General features: G+C 36.0%; 1 protein-coding gene across 1 annotated transcript in view; it reads left to right on the top strand.

The window, feature by feature from the left end:
* The first annotated feature begins 849 nt into the window (after nucleotides 1-849).
* Nucleotides 850-19,872, top strand: part of LOC103995929 (protein CHROMATIN REMODELING 5) — a 30,685-nt gene continuing 11,662 nt past the window's right edge. The window contains exons 1-18 of the mRNA XM_009416676.3: nucleotides 850-1,257; nucleotides 1,946-2,637; nucleotides 2,754-2,821; nucleotides 5,174-5,605; nucleotides 6,212-6,436; nucleotides 6,563-6,646; nucleotides 7,825-7,884; nucleotides 7,997-8,100; nucleotides 10,122-10,173; nucleotides 12,550-12,613; nucleotides 13,503-13,596; nucleotides 13,675-13,762; nucleotides 13,853-13,987; nucleotides 15,081-15,272; nucleotides 15,345-15,412; nucleotides 18,190-18,283; nucleotides 18,392-18,516; nucleotides 18,609-18,672. Coding sequence (XP_009414951.2) covers nucleotides 1,983-2,637; nucleotides 2,754-2,821; nucleotides 5,174-5,605; nucleotides 6,212-6,436; nucleotides 6,563-6,646; nucleotides 7,825-7,884; nucleotides 7,997-8,100; nucleotides 10,122-10,173; nucleotides 12,550-12,613; nucleotides 13,503-13,596; nucleotides 13,675-13,762; nucleotides 13,853-13,987; nucleotides 15,081-15,272; nucleotides 15,345-15,412; nucleotides 18,190-18,283; nucleotides 18,392-18,516; nucleotides 18,609-18,672 — 2,604 coding nt within the window. The 5' untranslated portion in view covers nucleotides 850-1,257; nucleotides 1,946-1,982. The remainder of the gene's footprint in view (nucleotides 1,258-1,945; nucleotides 2,638-2,753; nucleotides 2,822-5,173; nucleotides 5,606-6,211; nucleotides 6,437-6,562; nucleotides 6,647-7,824; nucleotides 7,885-7,996; nucleotides 8,101-10,121; nucleotides 10,174-12,549; nucleotides 12,614-13,502; nucleotides 13,597-13,674; nucleotides 13,763-13,852; nucleotides 13,988-15,080; nucleotides 15,273-15,344; nucleotides 15,413-18,189; nucleotides 18,284-18,391; nucleotides 18,517-18,608; nucleotides 18,673-19,872) is intronic.

Raw genomic sequence — 19,872 nt, 5'->3', positions numbered from 1 at the left:
TCATACAAATTAGCAAAAATATTATCGATAATAATGTAATTGAGTAGGGAATATAATTTAAAAATAAAAAAAATGTGATTATAATTCGTGATTATAATATCATTTAATACCTTATGTGGGCCTCCATGGGCTTTCGTCACGTGCAAGACACATGTCTTGTGCCATCTCAAAATATTGAGATGGCACCTTCTACAGCTAAGCCTGATAAGTATGCTACCTAAGTCGTGATTGGTCGTGTTAATAGCCCGATCACGTGGATCCCACCTTCTGCGTCCAATAACAAAACAGGTGAGGGATCGAGTCGCCGTCCGGTAAAAGACGATCGCCACGTAAACCAATCGGCGGAGATCATAGTTCTAATTCGGTCCGCGCCGGGTTGGTTCCAGAGAGGCTTTTCCCTCTCCCCGGGGGATCTGCTCCACCCAGAATTCTAATTCCTACTCCCACGTCAGGCTCCATCACCGTCCATCGCGCCGCTCCCCGAACGCATGATTCACCCGGGTCCCACAAAGCCGTGTCGCTTGCGAGCCACATGCCCACGTGGCGGTCATCTACTGGCGGGACCGTGAAAATTCTGCGTTAGACGCCCCTGCATGGATCCGCCCATATTGCTCCGACGTATTATATTCCACCAACAAATAATCCCCAAATCAAACATATTAATCGCAGGCATATGGAGACGAACTCACATTAATATTAGGAAGACCAGCCGGGTCGGTGTGTTTTGCAGATACGTCCCTGTGAAAGGATTAATAAGTAATAAAAAATTATTTGAGGGCCTCATGTGAATTATTGTCACCACGATATATGAGGGAAAAAAAAGGGAGAGAGACCCCCAAATCTCGATCTCTTAATCGTCTCTCTTGCCCTCTCTCTCTCTCTCTCTCTCTCTCTCTCTCTCTCTTGTGTGGGAAGCGTCCGACCGCGAAGACAAACCTCCCACCGCCGCCCGAAATCGCCCGATATATCGCCTAATCCCGCTACCGATTCGCCTCTCCTCCGCCGCCTCCCCTAGCCCTCCTCTTCTCCCCCCCTTTCTTTTTTCCCCTTTTATTTGGTGGAAAAAGGGTGATTAAGATTAAAAAAAATCGAATAATTGGGGGTAAAAATCATCCGTTCTCTCGTTCCGTCTCTCTATCCTCAACCGGTTTCGACCGCCGCCCTCCGGCGCACGATGCTAGCCTGCGCCGCCGGCCGTCCTCTATAAATGCCCTTATCCCACCGAACCACCTCGATCTCGTGCCGTCGGGTCCCGAGGTGGGTCTCTTGAGCGCCAAATTCGTCCCCCGCCTCTTTGATTTTTCTTTCTTGTCTTGGACGGGGTTTCTCGTAGGGTGCCCTTCCAATCAGGATTTGTTCGCATCGTCCATCTTGTCGCTAGGTTTTCTATGGGGTTTTGGGGATTAATTTTGGGTTTCTCTTGCCTTCGATCATCCGATCCGTTCTTTTCTTGTGTTGGATTTGGTCGTTTGGAGGTCGATCAGTGTGGAGCCATAAGTGTGGTTTTCATCGGGTTTTCTCTTATCGGATTTTTGATCGCTCCTTTCCTTATGTAATTCGAATGGTTCTGGGATTTGCTTGCAAGATTTGTTCGTTACACATAACTTCTGCTCTGCAAGCCTCCGATTTCTGGGCATCAATTCTTTTTCTTCATGACAAGAAGTTGTTTTCGATGAAATGATAGCTGGTCGCCTCGGTTCGGTACCATGACTTCGTGTTTCTCTTTCTGCGTATTATATCTTGGTCTTCTCAACTGGATCTCAAGTGGCCGAGGTTGTTAAATGGCTCTTCATTATGAGCTTGCATGATCTCGAGTTCAAAATGGAGCTTTCTAGTTGTATTTTATTTATAAATTGCTATAGAAAAGAATATAGCTTTAAGCTTTCGTAGTATCAAATATGCTGAATTAAAGAAAAATCCTTCTTTTTGCTCCATATTCTTGCAGTACGTTTTTGCGTGGAAGAATCTCTATGTCAGGGTAAATGGCATTCTTCAGGAACTATAATAGCAAAATAAATTCTGGACACAACCTCGATGAGAAGGTAGAGGAGGATAGACCAGCTGAAGACTATAATTCTGTAGGGAATAGAAATGTGGATGTCAATGTCAACTATAATGACGCTGACATGACAGGAGATGCTAATCAGAATGAGGAAGAACAATTTAATACTGGCAGACTGCAAATTGACAACTCTGAAGGAGATGCAAGTGGGAAGCTTGGAAAGAGAGCAGCTCCTACCGGTGCATGGGGCTCAAAATTTTGGAAGGTCTGCCAACCAATGTCTGATTCTGGGGATGCAGAGTATGATCATAATGATTTAGGTGAGGATGCTGGAGATAATTATTCGGAAGATTCGAATGGGCAGAAAGATAGGAGACAGTCCCAAAGAGAACATGTAGAAGTACCAGCAGAGGAAATGCTCTCTGATGATTACTATGAGCAGGATGGCGAGGAACAAAGTGACTCCCTACATGGCAGCGGACCGAGCCATCTAAATGTAGCTGGTTCCAGGTTACTAACACAACCAGTTTCTGTCAGTAAGAGCATCGCAAAAGGTGCCAAAGTGGCGAGGCACGAAGAATACAATGATGATGGTGATGATGATGATGATTATGATGAAGATGATGAGGAAGAAGGTTATGTTAATGTCATCCACCACATCCTTTTAGTATCCTTTTGGCTTCTGTTTGCACAATTGAACTACTTTTTGGTGTCAGTAGTTGTAACCTTGTTACTTCTGTTTTATTTTCAGAAGACGATCCAGATGATGCTGATTTTGAGCCAGAGTCTAGTGATACAGGGAAGGGCAGAAAAAGCAAGGTTGGCCTGTCATATACTGTTCTTTATATTATCATGAGAAGTATTTTCAGTCTTTGGTTGTTCAATTGGAAAAAAATTGCTTTACTTTTCTCAAAATCTGTAGATACTTTCTCACTTGAGCATTGAGTTTATGACAATATTCTGTCACCATAATAGTTCGGTGCTTCCATTTCCTCAATTTTCTCACCTTGACTTAGAATCATTGTTAGTTACATGGACAACCTTTTTAGTGATAGATGTAAGCTTGACACCATGAATGAATCAAATGAAAATATAGTTCAAATAGATGATCTGGAAGTTCTGGAAAAGTAAAACTTAACATCTTGGATCTATTGTTCATGCAAGGGGATGCTGCAAAATGTTTTTGTGTAAGTCCAGAATGGGATGTTTAAAACAGAAGAGCATGTAGAGTACCATGTATTTGTCGGGTACTCCTTCGATTGATATGAGAATTCTGTAAGATTAAAGGAGAATTTTATAAGATAATTCTAAAGCAAGACATTCTTTTGGGCATGGGATGTTGGGAGACAGGATATATATAAGCTCATACTATATAAATTTGGGTTTGAGGTGGGTGCCTTTTCCCATGAGAGAAGATACAATAATTGATTAGTTTTATGAATAAATAGAGATTGATGAGGATAATGTGAAAAAATTGCTGAAAGTTTTGAAAGCTTGTCCAAGAAAGGGTTATATATGTACAATGACAAGGAGATGATTTTTGGACCTATGGACCTGGTGGTTGGAGCAAAGCTAAAGGCTAAAAAGGATTTAGTTTGAAATGATATGGATTAAGAAATGATACGGTCACACTTGGATGATCTAGTTGCATATGGGGATGACATGAAAAAAAATTGAAGTTTCATCAACATGTTTTGTCTTAAATTCTTTTGATTCAGATCCTTGATAAGGAACAGTTTATGCAACTTTTGGATAAGGATTTGCTTGGAGGAAGAATAGTCTTGTTGAAACTGTTTTATGTATTATTCAGTACCCACTACATGGTTGACGTGGATCATCTGGATAACTATGTCCATATCGGAGTATATAAAAATTTCTTAATCTTGTGTCTGAGGGTGGTTAAAACCAGTTAAAAAGGCAGAAAAGAATATAGAACATGCACCGGAAAAGTTGATTTCTTGTAGGTATGTTTGGGTGAGAATAGTTGCTAAAGTGTTATCAACATTTTGTTCAGTAAAGTGTAGTTGCTTTGAAATTGAGTCTAGCTAAAAAAACTCAGATTAAGAGGAGAAGGTTGTTTTATTTTAGCATTCATAAATGTTAAAAGATTGGTATTGGAATTAAGATCAGATAGGGACGTTATGGTTGAGATTGACAATATCAATCTAATTAGATTAGCCAAATAGAAGTCAGACAAGATAGTGATATAGATTTTAGAACATCAAAAATAAAAACATAAAATAGTAAAACAATTACATAAAGTAAAATAACATTTAAGAAAATGAAAATATCCTATGCTGATAGATCATTTATGCTCATTTTATAAGATGTCTTACTTTGAAAAAACATGATATTATATAATAGATAATAGTAAAAAATAGTTGAGACCAATTCATTAGAAAAGCTTTGATGTACTTATTGGAAATCATTATTATCATTCAATATTACTATAAATAATTGGGGATGGTTGAGTGCATTAAGGATCCTGCTATTTTGAGTTCTGAGGATGAGGGGGATTAGTATACGACACCTTACCCTTGCAAGTAAATAGTTGCTTCCATGAAGTTATAGTAAATCAAGGAATCCAACTTTAAGTAGGCCTGGTTTCATCTGGCATACTGACATGTACTGCAATACCAATGTGTTGGAGGTGAGAGGAGGACCGAAAAAGAGGCAGCCAGTGGATGGACATGCATTAGTGGATGATGGTGGCCGGGCAACAACGAGATGGAGAGGTCTTGTGAATCATGAGCCACCTGCCACGATTGGAGCAGACCAGGTCCCCCCAAATGGGGCGGACCAAGCTCCCTGATCAAACCTTTTCATATAACTAACTCTCATATGATTGTGGATATTCAAACCTTTTCTTTTTTCTGTTGTTTTCCTTTTCTTGTAGGGTAAAGAGTCTGATTAGTTACTTGACACTAAAAATAGAGAACACCTGTTTACTGGATGGCTATAAACTATAATTTTTTGCCAGGATACTTTCTAAAATTTGATCAAGTTTTGTTGTTTAATGTAATCCAAAGAAAATTCCATGTGCTTTTTTTTATCGGATTTGCACATCTCAGTGAGTAATTTTTGATGTAACTCCATCTCCAAAACCTGCTGTTTATTAACTGAATTTAGTATGCTTTTGCTTGCTATGTGCTTACTCTTGCTGAATTGCAGGAAAAAGCATCAGACAGTGATGATTTTGAGGACGACAATGAAGATGACATTGATCTCTCTGAGGAAGATGATAATGATTATTTTGATAATCGACGAAGACGAATGCCACGTAAAGTTGGACAAAGTTTGAAACAGAAAGACACTAAACCTTCTGTAAATATACGACGAAAAAGAGGCAGAACTTTTTCAGATGAAGAATATCATTCATCAGGAAATGACTTAGAAGAAGATAGTGAAGAAGACCTCAGTCGTAAGGCAAAAAGTTCATCTCAGTCACGCAAGAGAGGTGGGGGCAACTCTACCATGACTGCAAATACCAATCTTATCAGCAGTGAACTTCGGACGTCTGGTAGATTGGTAAAAAAGGTTTCTTATGCTGAAAGTGAAGAAAGCGAGGATATTGACGAGGAGAAATCAAACAAATTTCAAAAGGTTTGGATTTCTATGGAATTTTACTTATTAATCTTTGTTATTGTTGGCAGTTGTTTTGTTGCTATTATTGGAGTTACTTTAAGGGTGCTGCTACACCATTGAATCACAAAATTATCATTTTGGCACTCAAGTGAATTAAAAGTTCATGTGAGGCATAAAAGGGAATTGAGAACTTTAATTGTGTACATATCTTATGGAGCCAATTACCGGTTCAATGGTCATTAGTTGGCAGAAGTGACTATGGAGTTACTCCAAGAGGAGCCATTTAACTTATCACTTTGCTGTTTACTTTATGTATACTCATGTATACTTAAATACGTAAGGTTTTACGTGTGTGCACGTGTTGCTAGTGTATCAATATATATATATTTTTGCACTTGAAATCATAATAATCTTTCTTTCCTTGATCTGAAGATATATGCTTGGCAGTTACCTCACCGTAGTTCCATTTAATCACCTTTTGCTTATAGAAAACCCAGAGTGCTATCTTGATTGCACATAAACTTCTATATGAATGATCTTCTATTCTGGTTCATATTCATACTACTGATCCATTTCACTCATGTTCAAGTTTTTAACTGTAATAGTCTTATTTTTGTTAATTAGGAGGATGCTGAGGAAGATGATGGTGATTCAATTGAAAAGGTGCTTTGGCACCAGCCCAAAGGTACGGCTGAAGATGCTATGAGGGACAACAGATCAACCCAACCTGTTGTATTTAGTAGTATTTCAGACTCCGAACCTGTTTGGGATGATGTTGAGTTTTATGTAAAATGGAAAGGACAATCATATCTTCACTGTGAATGGAAATCATTTGCCGATCTCCAAAATGTAAGATGTACAATTTGGCCACATATTTGTTGGTGCAATGTGCAAATTTTCTATTTATTTATTTATCCTTGACATTGAATATTGACTCTGTATCATGAAATCACCTGATGGTTCCGGATTTACCAGCTTAGTGGATTCAAGAAGGTACTTAACTACATAAAAAGGGCAACGGAGGAAAGACGGCACAAAAAGGCCTTGTCACGTGAGGAGGTGATAACCTACCTCGGTATTTTCTTCTTTTAAACTTGATCAAAAACTGTGTTAATTTGATTCATTTTCTGATGGTTTTACTTGTATTTTTTTTGCTGATGTTTTTACTTGTATTTTTTGGATACAAGTTAATTAGAAATATAATTACTACTGAATTTGGTGCAACAAAACAACTGGTAAAATTGCATCTACATGGTTATGTTAACAAATTTACACTGCATAATTATTAATTTATGAGGCTGCCCTATTATGTCCGCATGGAATATGGTTCTTGGCGAAGACAAATTAGGTAAAGTTGGTACAATTGTTTCTAATTCCGAAGGTTTTCATAGCCATATTTTGTGATAGCATTAATTCTACTCTTTGTTTCTGCTTTAGCTTTTATTGGTTACCTTCTACTTTTTGTAGTGAGTTTAGAAAACATCAGCCAGCTTTATAATGGATAGATGTGGGCCTATCAGAACTTTATATCATCGATGGAGTAAAATAATTGTTGTACTATCATAAGCAGTTGTAGTTTCTTTTCTCATATCCATATCAACGTGACCTTAATATGATGGTGTGGTTAATTAAAAAAATCAGGTTCACATTTATATTCTCTTAACTGTATCATGCTTAAGACTATTGAAAAGGATGAAGCAATATTTAAAGGTTTGCTCGCTGGAGATTGGTTTGTTTACATAGTTTACAGATTATGTCTTAATCTTACATTTTTGATGAGAAATCTTGTCTTTATCCACTGTACTTGTTGTCTTCTGAATCATCTCACAAGCAACCTTTGTTTTGGAACGTCCACCTGCGTATTCAGTATGTTTCTTTTGGTATATTTATGGTAGCGACTGAAAAGTTTTATGGTGGCAATGCATAAAAATGGTGGTCTTAATTTAAAATCACAGGATCACATTTTTATCCATATTGGCCCATTCGAGCATTTAGTTCAGTTGCTGATTTGTATTATATTGTGTCATTGTCTGCACTTCTTTCTTATTAGATGGTTTGCATCATTTCCTTCAGAATTTTGTGATGAAAACAACAACTTAATTAATTTAAAAATGATATTTAATATACTCTGATGGATGCCACTTTTTAGTTTTGTATGAATCTTTGTGCCTTTTCATTATGTCTGCAATATTTTTGTATATTGGGAACAAGTTATTTAATTTTTTTTCTTTGAACAGATTGAAGTTCATGATGTTAGTAAGGAAATGGAGTTAGACCTTCTCAAGCAATACAGCCAGGTTTTATTTGCTATCATCTTTTATCTTTATAGTTCACTCTTATGTGTTTTGGTACCAATATTTCCCCCATGATGATGGTCCTTCAACTGGCTTGTGGTTGCGTGATGATCAGGTAGAAAGGATATTTGCAGATAGGATCAGTAAAATTGGTGGTGATGATGTGGTACCAGAGTATTTGGTCAAGTGGCAAGGACTTTCTTATGCTGAAGCAACTTGGTATGATTTTTCTCTTAATATAGTCGTGGACAAGAATACAGTAGATGCTCTGCACAAACATGTAAACTAAATGGACAGCAACTAGAATGAGAAGGTATCGCTGCACATATTGATATAGAGTATGCTGGATAATTGTACATGTTAACACCAACATATTACTTTAATCTGACTAAGAAAAACTTTTATCTTTAGTGTTTTTCTTAAATGTGAAGTTGTGAACTTTAATTGGTTGTGGCATTCTTGGGTTGTTTATCAGTAGTTCGAAAACAAACCTCTGACTGATGTAGTAATACTAGTTCACTGAAAGTTGCTTTAATGATGACATCCTTCTTGAGAATGATGCCTCTTATCTTGTTGAGATTTAAGCTTCAGAGGAGGAAAACTGAAGGATTTATTTTGTTTATGAGGGATCAGTGATGATGACAATAGTGGGGCATTGATGACAAGGTCGGTGGTAATAATGGTGGCTGCGTCTGTGGTGGTTATGAGTTATGACTATTAACAAAGATGGCAGGCAATGATGACAACATGCTCAACTTATTAAAGAGAAGCTTTGTAGAACTTCGGAAAATTATTGAAGTAGTTTGTCAAAGCCTGATTAAGATTGAAAAGCTAGAAAACTAATTTTTTTGATTTAACTAAATTTTTGTTTCTTATTTGTTCAGCTTTTCATCATTCTTACAAATTTTTTTCTGGCATCTTTTGTTTTGATTTGCATACTAGTTTAAATAAATTTTTATACACCTTTAGTAGGTTTTGTCAAGCCATTCTCATTTTTTCCCTTTATTTTGTATTCTGCTAGCTAAATCTGCTGATCTTAAAAAGATCGTTATTGCTCTCTTTTCTAATGTATCTGAAACATATCTTCATATTTAGGTTTTAGCTTTGGCTAGTTAAAGGATCTTGACGTACAATCCCATACTTCTACTCACTCTCTAAATCATTCTAAAATGAAGTTGCAATAGTATAGTTACTGCTTTTGTGATCTTTCTTTGCGTTGTTTTTCACTTTTTCTACTGTTTTCAGATCTGGTACTGATTTTATCATAACTTTCTATTTTACTCTGGATCACTCCTACTTTCATGTTTCACATATACTATCATAAAATGCGCCATGATTCACTTAGGCATGTCCCACACTTCATGCCTGCGCTCTACGAGATCTTAGTGTCTCAGTGCACATTGACTCTTTGATAACCTGATGATTGATATTGGACACAGTTTTGGAAATTTAGCAGCACTGCATCTTAGGAGGTTGAAACATATCATGTTCACGGGGAACTATGAGAGATGAGTACAAGTTCTGTTTTATTTCTTCCTTTAGCATGTATATCTTTGTGGATGATTATAAAGATCATTGAGAATACAGATATAATCTGTCACCAAGCATTTTGGTACAGGGGAATGTAAGTAATACCTCAAAAGCATGTTGGCAATTTGTCGGGGAATGTAATATAGATTATGAGATGGTCTTACATATTTCAATGATCTACTTGCTTAGCTTGAAAAACTATTGCTCATCGCTTATCATCTGTTTGACCATGTCACTTCAGATGGAGAAAGTTCCATATATTAGTATTGTCCTTATTGGATGCTGTTTAATAGGTTAACGCACATCCATGTTTTGTTGAGGATTCGATAGTCGATACAGAATATTACCTCTGGAAGACGATGGTTTGAGCTGATAATTAGTTGTAAAGAAGACTGTACACAGGGTTGCTTTATGTATAGTTATGGCTTTATGTCCATAAATTAAAACCTTTTTTTACTATAAATAAGTATTTCCATGTTTTCCTTGGAATATTGTAATTTTGCATTTGTTTCAAGTTAATAATTGATTGTGGTGAAGACTGTGCACATGGTAATTTTGGTATACTGATGTTTTCATTATGCCCTAAAACTAAAAACCTTTGTTTTTTTTTTCGTAATAAAGTGAGGTATTACTTTAAAGAAAAATGTTGTTAACCTCTTCCTGCAAATGCTCGTCACATATGAATTACTGGTGCCACTATCTTACCGCAGGGAAAAGGATACTGATATTGCTTTTGCTCAGGATGCAATTGATGAATACAAGGTACAATTATATGTGAATTTGTCTAAACTCTTTAGACAGTATGTTTGATTTCTTAATGTTTATGAAACTTTACAAGCTGTTGTTTCATTGATAGATTGGCTCCATGGGTGTTTTCTCACCATTAAATTTTGTCAATTGCAGTGTCACTTGATATCCAAATTCTTTAGTTCTCTTTGGCCTTTTTTGCTCATGACACCACTGGCTAGAAATGATTTGTCACCTTACTGGTGCACTTTGGTCATGTTCAAACATTTTGAGAGTTCCCTCATTTTTATCTTGAATACTTCTTTTTTCCATAAATGCAAACATCTTTAATGCTTCAACTAAAGTTTGCAATTTCGGGTGCTGGACCTGTGCCAGTCCCTGGTTGGACCTGTACGGACACATTCTGTTTTTAGCATATCAATACACAGTTAGCCATAATATATCGTAGTAGCATTGGGGATGGAGAGCATGAAGGAAGGAGGAAGAGGAAGGCAAACAAAGAAGAAGAGGAGGAGATGTGCTGGAGCTGCTGGAGTTATCAGCAGGTGGAGGGCATGTGGGTCACTGGTTAGACCTGTAAATTCCAGCTGAACCGTATTGAACTGGTCAAGATTAAAATCCTTGGCTTCAACTATTGAGACTGTACATACTAAGCATCAAGGTACGTTGCAGTAGGAGGAAAACTTGGGCAAAACAATCTCAAATGAGAGGGTTGATAACATGTTTTGCAACACTGTACCATACCGCTCGGTATGGACGGTCCGTACCAGTCCGATTGAGGACTGATATAGATGATACATCAGTACATCTTAGTGTATTGTGTGTCGGTACGCTCGGTATAGCTCGGTACTTATCGTACCGATAGCTGATCGGTATACCGGTACGATATGGTATTCAGAACCTTGGTTGATAGTATTGATACTAATTCCCAAAAGCTGGGTTATATATCAAGACTTAGTCATTCTTTACTGGCTAAGACTATCATCAATTTTTTTTAACTCATAGAAACTAGTGTCTTGTTTAGGCTTATACTTTAGCTCATGGAGTGAATATGATGTTCTTCTGACTGAGTTTAGAAATTTGATATTGTGTGTTGCTGAAGCAGATGATATAACAGACTGCAGAAAAGATGTAGCGGAGGGTTGAATTTTGGGTCTATATTGGGTTTTAGCTGCCTGGCAAACCAGTATGTCAATGGGGATTTAGATTTTAACATTCTGATAGAAGAGGCTGTCTTGGAAAAAAGGAAAAGGATAACAACACGGGCAAATGAAACAAAAACATATTTGCATATCTAATACATTTTTTCATGTAACATGGTTGGTGACCTGACTGTAAAGGTTTGAACCCTAAACTAGCTTGAAACTCCTTTGTATTGTTAGGGGCCTGGTCTGTTAGTTGAAAAATTATTGGAATTATTCAAAGCATTTAACATATGACACGAAAAGCAAAGGTCAAAAGATTGTATAAATCATTTTGTTGCAGTAGTGCTGGCTAGCTGGTCTGGTATATACTGCATGTTTTGTAAGTATATTGGGGACAATAAACTAAGTATATTGGAGACAGTAAACGCATATGGATTTTCTCTTGCAAGCAAGCAAAGGGCGGTTTCTGTGTTTGGGTAATTTAGTGCAATTCTTTTTTCATGTTTTTTTTGATACATGAACAAAACTTCAATAGCAGTGTTATTTTGAAGTCTTCTAGTTTGAATTAAATTATTATTTCCTCTTCTAGTTTCTGCTCATTATTTGTTTTGAAAGCAAATAACAGCTTTAGTTCTTCTGTTTCAGCATAGAAGAACTCCAAGGTGTTAAACATATAAGCAGAATTCATTCTGAGTCACATAATTGGGCTAATAGTTGTCTCTTTTAGATTGTATGATACTTTTCAGTTGAAAAGGAACTGAAGTGGCTAGTGTCATTTTTGGTTTTTTTTTTTTCCTTCTTTCTGATCTCTCTCTTTTTTTTCCTCTTAGTGGCTCAATAATATCAGTTTTGCCTCAAGGTTTCTTCATCGATCAATCACTAAAATATGTCTGATTCAACAATAACTTTCAGTCTGCAAATGTTCATCAATTATTATTTACATTTTTATTTGCTGTTCCTTTCTTCTGCTATTAATGTTGCTTTCTTTAGCAGTCATTTTTCTTTTTCCGTATATTTTATTAGGATAATCTATGGCTTGATCTGGAACTGTTTTCATGCTTTTAATGAGAGCTAAAAGGTGACTGCAACCATAATGTATAGGTGGTATATAGATTGTAGACTCCTTATTTTGATTAGTCAGCACTATTCATATATATTGGTATGCCACAAATTACTGCCATTCATTTGTAGCTTTGTGGATGTATGTGTTTTCTTTGTTTGTTCATATACAGTTTTCCTGTATCAGGTTCGTGAAGCTGCCACAACTGTACAAGGAAAAACGGTCGATTTTCAGCGGAAGAATAGCAAAGGTTTGCTGTATTCCATGCATTCATGTCATAAACATATGTTTAACATGCTGGACTGTTAGGTGAAATTGATATGTGCTATCTTGTCTTTTTTCTTGGGTCATTCCTTTGATCTTAAAAACTTGGTTAAACATAGATGTCGAAGCATTATTAGAATGACAACATTCTAAAGTAGAACTCACAACCTGGGAACAAAATTGAAGAATTACTTATCTTTAAATATTTTACAAATATTTATATAAACAAAAATATGTTTTTATATCATCCAGAAAATTTAATTTCATAACACATGCAACTCATAATGTGCATGACAAGCTGATGTGCAAGACGTGTGAATAGATGAGTTGGGTTTTGAGTTGTAAAGCAAGGTTCATCATACCGTAATGTACCGCTCGGTATGAGTGGTATGCATTGGTCCATTAGAGGACCGTTATGGGTGATATATACTGGTATGTTGGTACATCCCATCGTATCATGTGTTGGTATGACTCGGTACATACTGTATCGATGATTGGTTGGTATACTGAGACGGACTGCTAAGGAAAACCATGTTATAAAGTAAGTTGATTTTTTAGGAATTGAGATGTTCATTTTTGTTTGAAAGCACGGTTCACAATTTCGTGTCAGTGACTATACCGGTCTGGCTTTGGCGGTACAGGCCCCGGTACTGGGCATACCGTCTGTTTTACAGTGGTTCTTGTACTGGTAACCGGGCAGCATTGCAATCCTTGTTTGAATGTATTGTCAGGATATTGTTATGTGTTAACTGTCTAATTCTTCATACTGTTTATAGATTTATCTGATCAAGTTTGTATTATTGGTTTGTTTAATCAAATTGGCACTAGAAATAGATAAATGGTCTTTTTTCTTCTATTTTTGGGTTTGGTTTTAGCTAGTCTGCGAAGGCTTGATGAACAGCCTGAATGGCTGAAGGGGGGCAAACTTCGTGATTATCAGCTTGAGGGATTGAATTTCCTGGTTAACAGGTTCTCTCACTTACCTGAATCAATTCATGTTATTCAATGTCAGATAAGATGTTTAATAATGGCCTTCTTGCAACACAGTTGGAGAAATGATACAAATGTTATTTTAGCTGATGAAATGGGCCTTGGTAAAACTGTCCAGTCAGTTTCGATGTTAGGATTTCTACAGGTATGTTGTTTTAATATTCTGTCGTTTCCTTAGCAATATACTCTTCTTTTTTGGTTAAGGCATCAATTCTTTTATTCTTCATTATTGCAGAATGCTCAACAGATACAAGGGCCTTTTCTTGTTGTTGTACCTCTCTCAACACTATCAAACTGGGCACGAGAATTTAAAAAATGGCTTCCTGAAATGAATATTGTTGTGTATGTTGGAAATCGTGCTAGCAGAGAGGTAAATCATTTGTGCAATTTTTTTTTCTCAATTTTATGGCCATAATAACTGGAGGAAAATATTCTTTTGATAAAAAATGAACTTAATTTGTATTGTGAACTTTAATGTATTTTTGTTTCTTCTTCTTCTTCCTCTTTTTTTTTTTCGTTTTAGCTTTCGAGTCTTCTGCAGGTTGAATGTGTAGCAATTTCTCATGGGCATTTCTATATTAGATCATTTCTATGCTGTATCTTGTAATCCTTACCTTATAGCAATTGTGGGGGATGAAGAAAGATGAAAGGATTTGTTGGATCACTGACCAACAGAAGATGAAGATATATCCTCTCCTTATCTTCATCTGTTTCTTTTTTCCTCCTTTGCTGCCATGCAGAGGCAATCTATGCTTTCCTTTTCTTCTGTAACATGTTGGGTTAGGATTAATTTTATTTCTAGATATCTTTGTGTTGACTATTCTTCTACTTTTTGTTCTTTTAAGTTTCTGATAGGTTCCTGGACTTCTTTGATTGCCAGAATGCGGCTGGTGTGGTTGCATAGCGTCTAAGTGATGGGAATCAATTTGGCAACTTATCTGCTTTCGATAAACTCTATTTTTTCAATCAGGAGATTGAATGCATGATAATTAATGAATATGATGGTATCTAGTTAATGTAAGAAACAAGTCTTGTAAGCCATTCTGATTTTAAACATTATCTAAATTAGATTAGAAGTTGTTGCAGCATTATGAGGAACCGGATGGATCTTTCCTGTTCAAGAGAAACACGGGAAAAATTATGGCAATGACCATTATACATTTCGAGAAAAACAAGAAGCTGTGGTTGATTTAAAGTCGGGAGGCATAGCAATCAATCCACTAAATGATATTCTCATTGAAATAGAAGAACTTGAGCCAGATATAGGATTAGATATCTATAACTTAAATTTTTTGTCAACCAGATAAAGTTTTCTGTTACATCTTGTCAAATAATTAATTAATTGTAAAATATTTTTTGTATAAACCCTAGAGCTTGACCTATTTGTTAATTATTTTCTCCTTGATTTACTTTTCAGACCAGGTCGACTGTTGCTACATGATTTTTTACTTTTCTTGAAGCAGGTTTGTCAACAATTTGAGTTTTACACAAATAGAAAGAGTGGCAGAAATATCAAGTTTGACACATTGTTAACTACATATGAAGTGATATTAAAAGATAAGGTGGTATTATCTAAAATTAGATGGAACTACCTTATGGTTGACGAGGCGCACAGACTAAAAAATAGTGAAGCATCATTATACACTACTCTCCTGGTATTGCTCATATCTCACCTCTATACTTTGCTTTATAACAGATTGTTTTATGTGACTCATTTTGTGACACAGGAATTCAACACCAAAAACAAACTCCTTATTACTGGTACACCACTGCAGAACAGTGTCGAGGAATTATGGTGAATGTTAATTCTCTTGAAGTTTCTATTCATAGTATAGATTTAATTGAATTTGTTGTGTGTTTCAGATTTGTCTTGCTCAAGGTATATGAATGCCATATTTAGCTCTTAATTTGCTTCTTAGATAGAATCATATTGTGGTTTAGTTTCACAAAGGCATTGTTGCACTTTGTACGTACCTTATTTAATATTATATGGAAACTACAATTCTACAACCATTATATACTCTAGTATTTGTTAAATGACTTTATCTCTTCCATGCCTTGTGAAATAGTTTGTTCAAGAACCATCATATATAAAATGTTATGAGAGAGATGAAAGTCCTGAAATTTATGGTTAATGGATTTGAGAAATATTAGTTGTTTGCTCCATTAGCTATATAGAGTTGCTTACACCATTAGCTATATAGTAAATGCAAACAATCGATATCCGGTCAATATATGAATCCATGCTTTACTCTATCGTATTCAAAAAGGTTAGCTAGAAGTTCTGTTTGTGTTATTCTTTCCTAATTTATTATCCAATTCATTTTATTTCGAAAATAAATGCATGTCGCCAAGGTAATTCCTAAGACTGATTATTTTGTTGTCAGCATCCTAAACCACAATTTGTGGCCATCAGCCCTAGATCCATGTTGTAATTTTCTCAAGAATGATGTAAATGAAGTTTGGTTCTCTCCAATTCATTTGTAATGATCAGGTTCTCTAGATAAATGATCAAGCTAGAATGCTTGGTTCCTTAGATTTATATAAGAAACCAATATGTTTACCATGCTTAATCAACATGGAACTAAATGCATTCAGAAGTTTGGTTTAAGCATTTCTTTCAAGTTACAATGTTGATTTCATATTCTTGGTTGTTTTTCTCTAAATCAAGGTAAACTCAAACTTTGCCGAACATAGTGGCTACTACCTCAATTTCACTTAATAATCAAGATGTCATGATTATTACTAGGTGATGTTGGATGTAGTAGCCACTAATTAGGTGTGACTTGTATATTTATATAGTATGAGTTTTTAATTATGTATTTGTAATTCATGTATTGCATTATTAAGATCATACATTTGTAGAAGTATTTTATGCATGTATTCTTGACATATGGTTTACAAGAGGTGTGAAAAATTAAAAACATAGATTGATTCATTATTTAAAAAAAGAGGTTTACAATATCTATATCAAAGGTATCCTAGCATTGGTCAGCAGCGAGAAGGGGGGAGGAGGAGGTGAAGGAGAAGGAGAAGGAAAGGATTAGGAGGAATATGAGATGGAGGAAGAGAAGGTGCAGAAGTATTGAAAGTGACACGGCAGCAGGCAGCATGAGGGAGCAAGCAGTGGTCGATGTCGGATCACAGCGAAAGCACAAGGCAGACAATAATCAGGGGAGAGAAGAGGAGCATAAGGATGGGAGAATTAGGTGAAAGAGGCATTAAAAAGTATATAGACAACCTGTCAAATAGAAAAAAAGAGATTAAATTAATTTTGAATTGGACCTTTCGTGCTCCTGAGCCAGGGTGGTCTTACTGTCCGATCAACTTAAAGTATATAGACAACCTGTCAAATTGAAAAAAAATAGATTAAATTAATTTCAAATTGGACCTTTCGTGCTCCTGAGCCAGGGTGGTCTTACTGTCCGATCAACCTAGTGGTAACCATCTTATTGGATCGGACCAGGCAAGAAACCTTGGTCAGTTTGCCTGTTCAAGTCAAAATCAGAAATACTGTTGTACCTCCTGGTTTGGGATCGAAACAAGAAAATAAAAATGAAAAAGAGGGTTTATTGGATCCAAAACTGACATCTGTTGGACGGCCACCAAATATCGGCATACCAGTTCAGTCAATGATTGGTATTAGTATTGGATCAAGATTTAGTGGTTGGTTATATTATACTGATCGAACAAATACGTAATCAGGTATCGCCCAATATCTATTGATCCAATTAGTAATGGATAACTGTACACTATAGGTACCACTCAGTATTCAAATATAATCAACTTGTTTTGGTGATATTTGGTAGTGTGGGTAGGTATACCATATAATATACTGTGCTGGTCCATTCGGAACTGAACTATGGGATTATGTATATGCGGTGAGGCAAATAGTCCCACTCAAATAATGATCTGGTTCTGGGACTGTTTGACCAAAATCAGGTAGTCTTGTACTGTCCTGTAGCAGCAGATATAACTGACTCATCACACATTATTGAATTCTTTCTCACGACCACGAAATAAGCAGTATGGAATAGTATAAAAATCAACGGCTGATTGTACTTTTTACAAAACCTTTATTGCTTGTGTCAGCATTCTCACTAATGATACCGCAAAGATATCTGTAAACAGCTTTTGTGGTTGATCTCCCGGCCCTACTAGATCACAACCAACACTATCAGAAAGTATATTGTTTGATGGATTTAACTTTTCTGTATTTGGTTTCTTAAGTAAGAATTATTTATTATCAGCTTTGTTCTTGATTGGGTACTGACTTGAAAAAAAAAGCCTTGATATTGTGTGAAAAAGGAGATGGGGAATTTATTATTTTGATTGCCTCTCTATGACTTTGAATATTGGAGTGCCTGCAAGTTTATTCTGTATTCTCTACTTGAGAGCAATTTTCTTTTTCAAGGAATCACTGTTAGAGGATTATGCTTAACATGCCTCATGTGGGGTTTGATATTAAAGTTTGTGCATGTTATAGTGTACTTGTTATTTACAAGTTTATTGCTTTTAATAACCTATATTTCCACTGCTCATCTTAGTTTGTCCTTGCTGTATTGTCGACAGGTCCCTTCTGCATTTTCTTGATCCCGAAAAATTTATTAACAAGGATGATTTTGTTGAGAAATACAAAAATCTGAGCTCCTTCAATGAAATTCAGGTGCATTACATATCATCCAGCTAGCTTTTCTATTTTGACATATATTATTGGATATGATAATGCAAACTATTTTTTTTGTGCATAAAAAGTGCAAATCTTTGTGTATAGCTTGCCAATCTCCATAAGGAATTGAGGCCACACATTCTTCGAAGAATCATAAAAGATGTGGAGAAGTCCTTACCTCCAAAAATTGAACGCATTCTTAGGGTGGAAATGTCTCCTCTTCAGAAGCAGTTAGATTTCTTACCCTATGCGATTGGTCGACCATAAACTTTTTGTTTCTGAGTGAACTGGATATTATCTGCTATTACATATATTCTGACAGGTACTATAAGTGGATTTTGGAGCGTAATTTTCACAATCTAAACAAAGGAGTTCGTGGAAATCAGGTCTGCCCTTCAACCATTACTCCATGATATGCATGAGTATAGTATTTATGTCAGTTATATGTCATACTTGATGAAAATCTTGTTGTAGATCTAAGTGGATTGTATGGCACTATAACTGCTATGAATTAGTTTAATACAGTATTGTTATTCTGCCTTATTATCATTCATCTGTTTAATGTTACTAGTTGATATCAGATATTTCAATATCAGTCCATACTAATTTCAGTGACTGGTTGGACTGGCATAATACTGATAAACTGACCCATACCACCTTACACACTGGATTCAACAAGAAAAATAAATAAATAATGACCAGTGTGACCTATATGGCCTTGTACCAGTCCTTGGACAGATAACACTAAAATTTGATTCCTTTGTTAGTGTTCTTCCATATATATATATATATATATATATATATATATATATATATATATATATATATATATAATGTTTTGGTTTTCTATGCAATTATTTTCATGTTTGTGACCAAAACCATGCACAATAAATTGCTTATAACTAATTGTAATTTATATTTGGTGAATCTCAATGGTCCAACATGATCATATCATAACAAACATCATATGCCTGTCATTTCTTTAATTAATGATCATATCATAATTAGCATCATTTAATAAGAAGTCTCTCTAATTGGTACCTAATTGGACCTAAATTCAAGTGATTAAGCTAATAAAGTTGGTTTGGATTTACCTAATTTTGTAGAAATATCTGGCTGGATCTTCAATTCCAACTTTCCCCTCAAGAAATTGGGCTTTTCCCTTCAACTATTGCTTGAATCTGGAAGAGGTTTGGATGTGATTTGGCAGAATTGGGGGGAAATTTGGTAAGAGAAAGGAATGAGAGTGAGAGAGGGTGCTGTGCTGTACTTGGAAAAGAATGGGAAAAGAGGGCTGAATGGCACAGCTTTGAAGTCACAAAGAGACCCCAATAGGTATTTTTTAGTATAATCACCCCAGGTGGGCTTACTGGATGGTAAACCCTATTTTGGCAATGAACCACCTAGTTCACTGTGGTCCGTGTGCCATTAGCCTGCCTGAATGGTGTCTATCGGGAGGTGCACACCAATCCACGTGGTATATACTATATATTACTGTAATTTAAAGATCCAATTTGAGTTTAGATATGAATAAGTTTGTAGTACTTTTCAAGAGTAGCATCTTAGTGACATGCAATTTTAAGGCC

This window comes from Musa acuminata, chromosome BXJ3-8 (genome assembly GCF_036884655.1).
Source record: "Musa acuminata AAA Group cultivar baxijiao chromosome BXJ3-8, Cavendish_Baxijiao_AAA, whole genome shotgun sequence".
Taxonomy (NCBI): Eukaryota; Viridiplantae; Streptophyta; class Magnoliopsida; order Zingiberales; family Musaceae; genus Musa; species Musa acuminata.
This window is presented reverse-complemented; position numbering and strand designations above follow the sequence as displayed.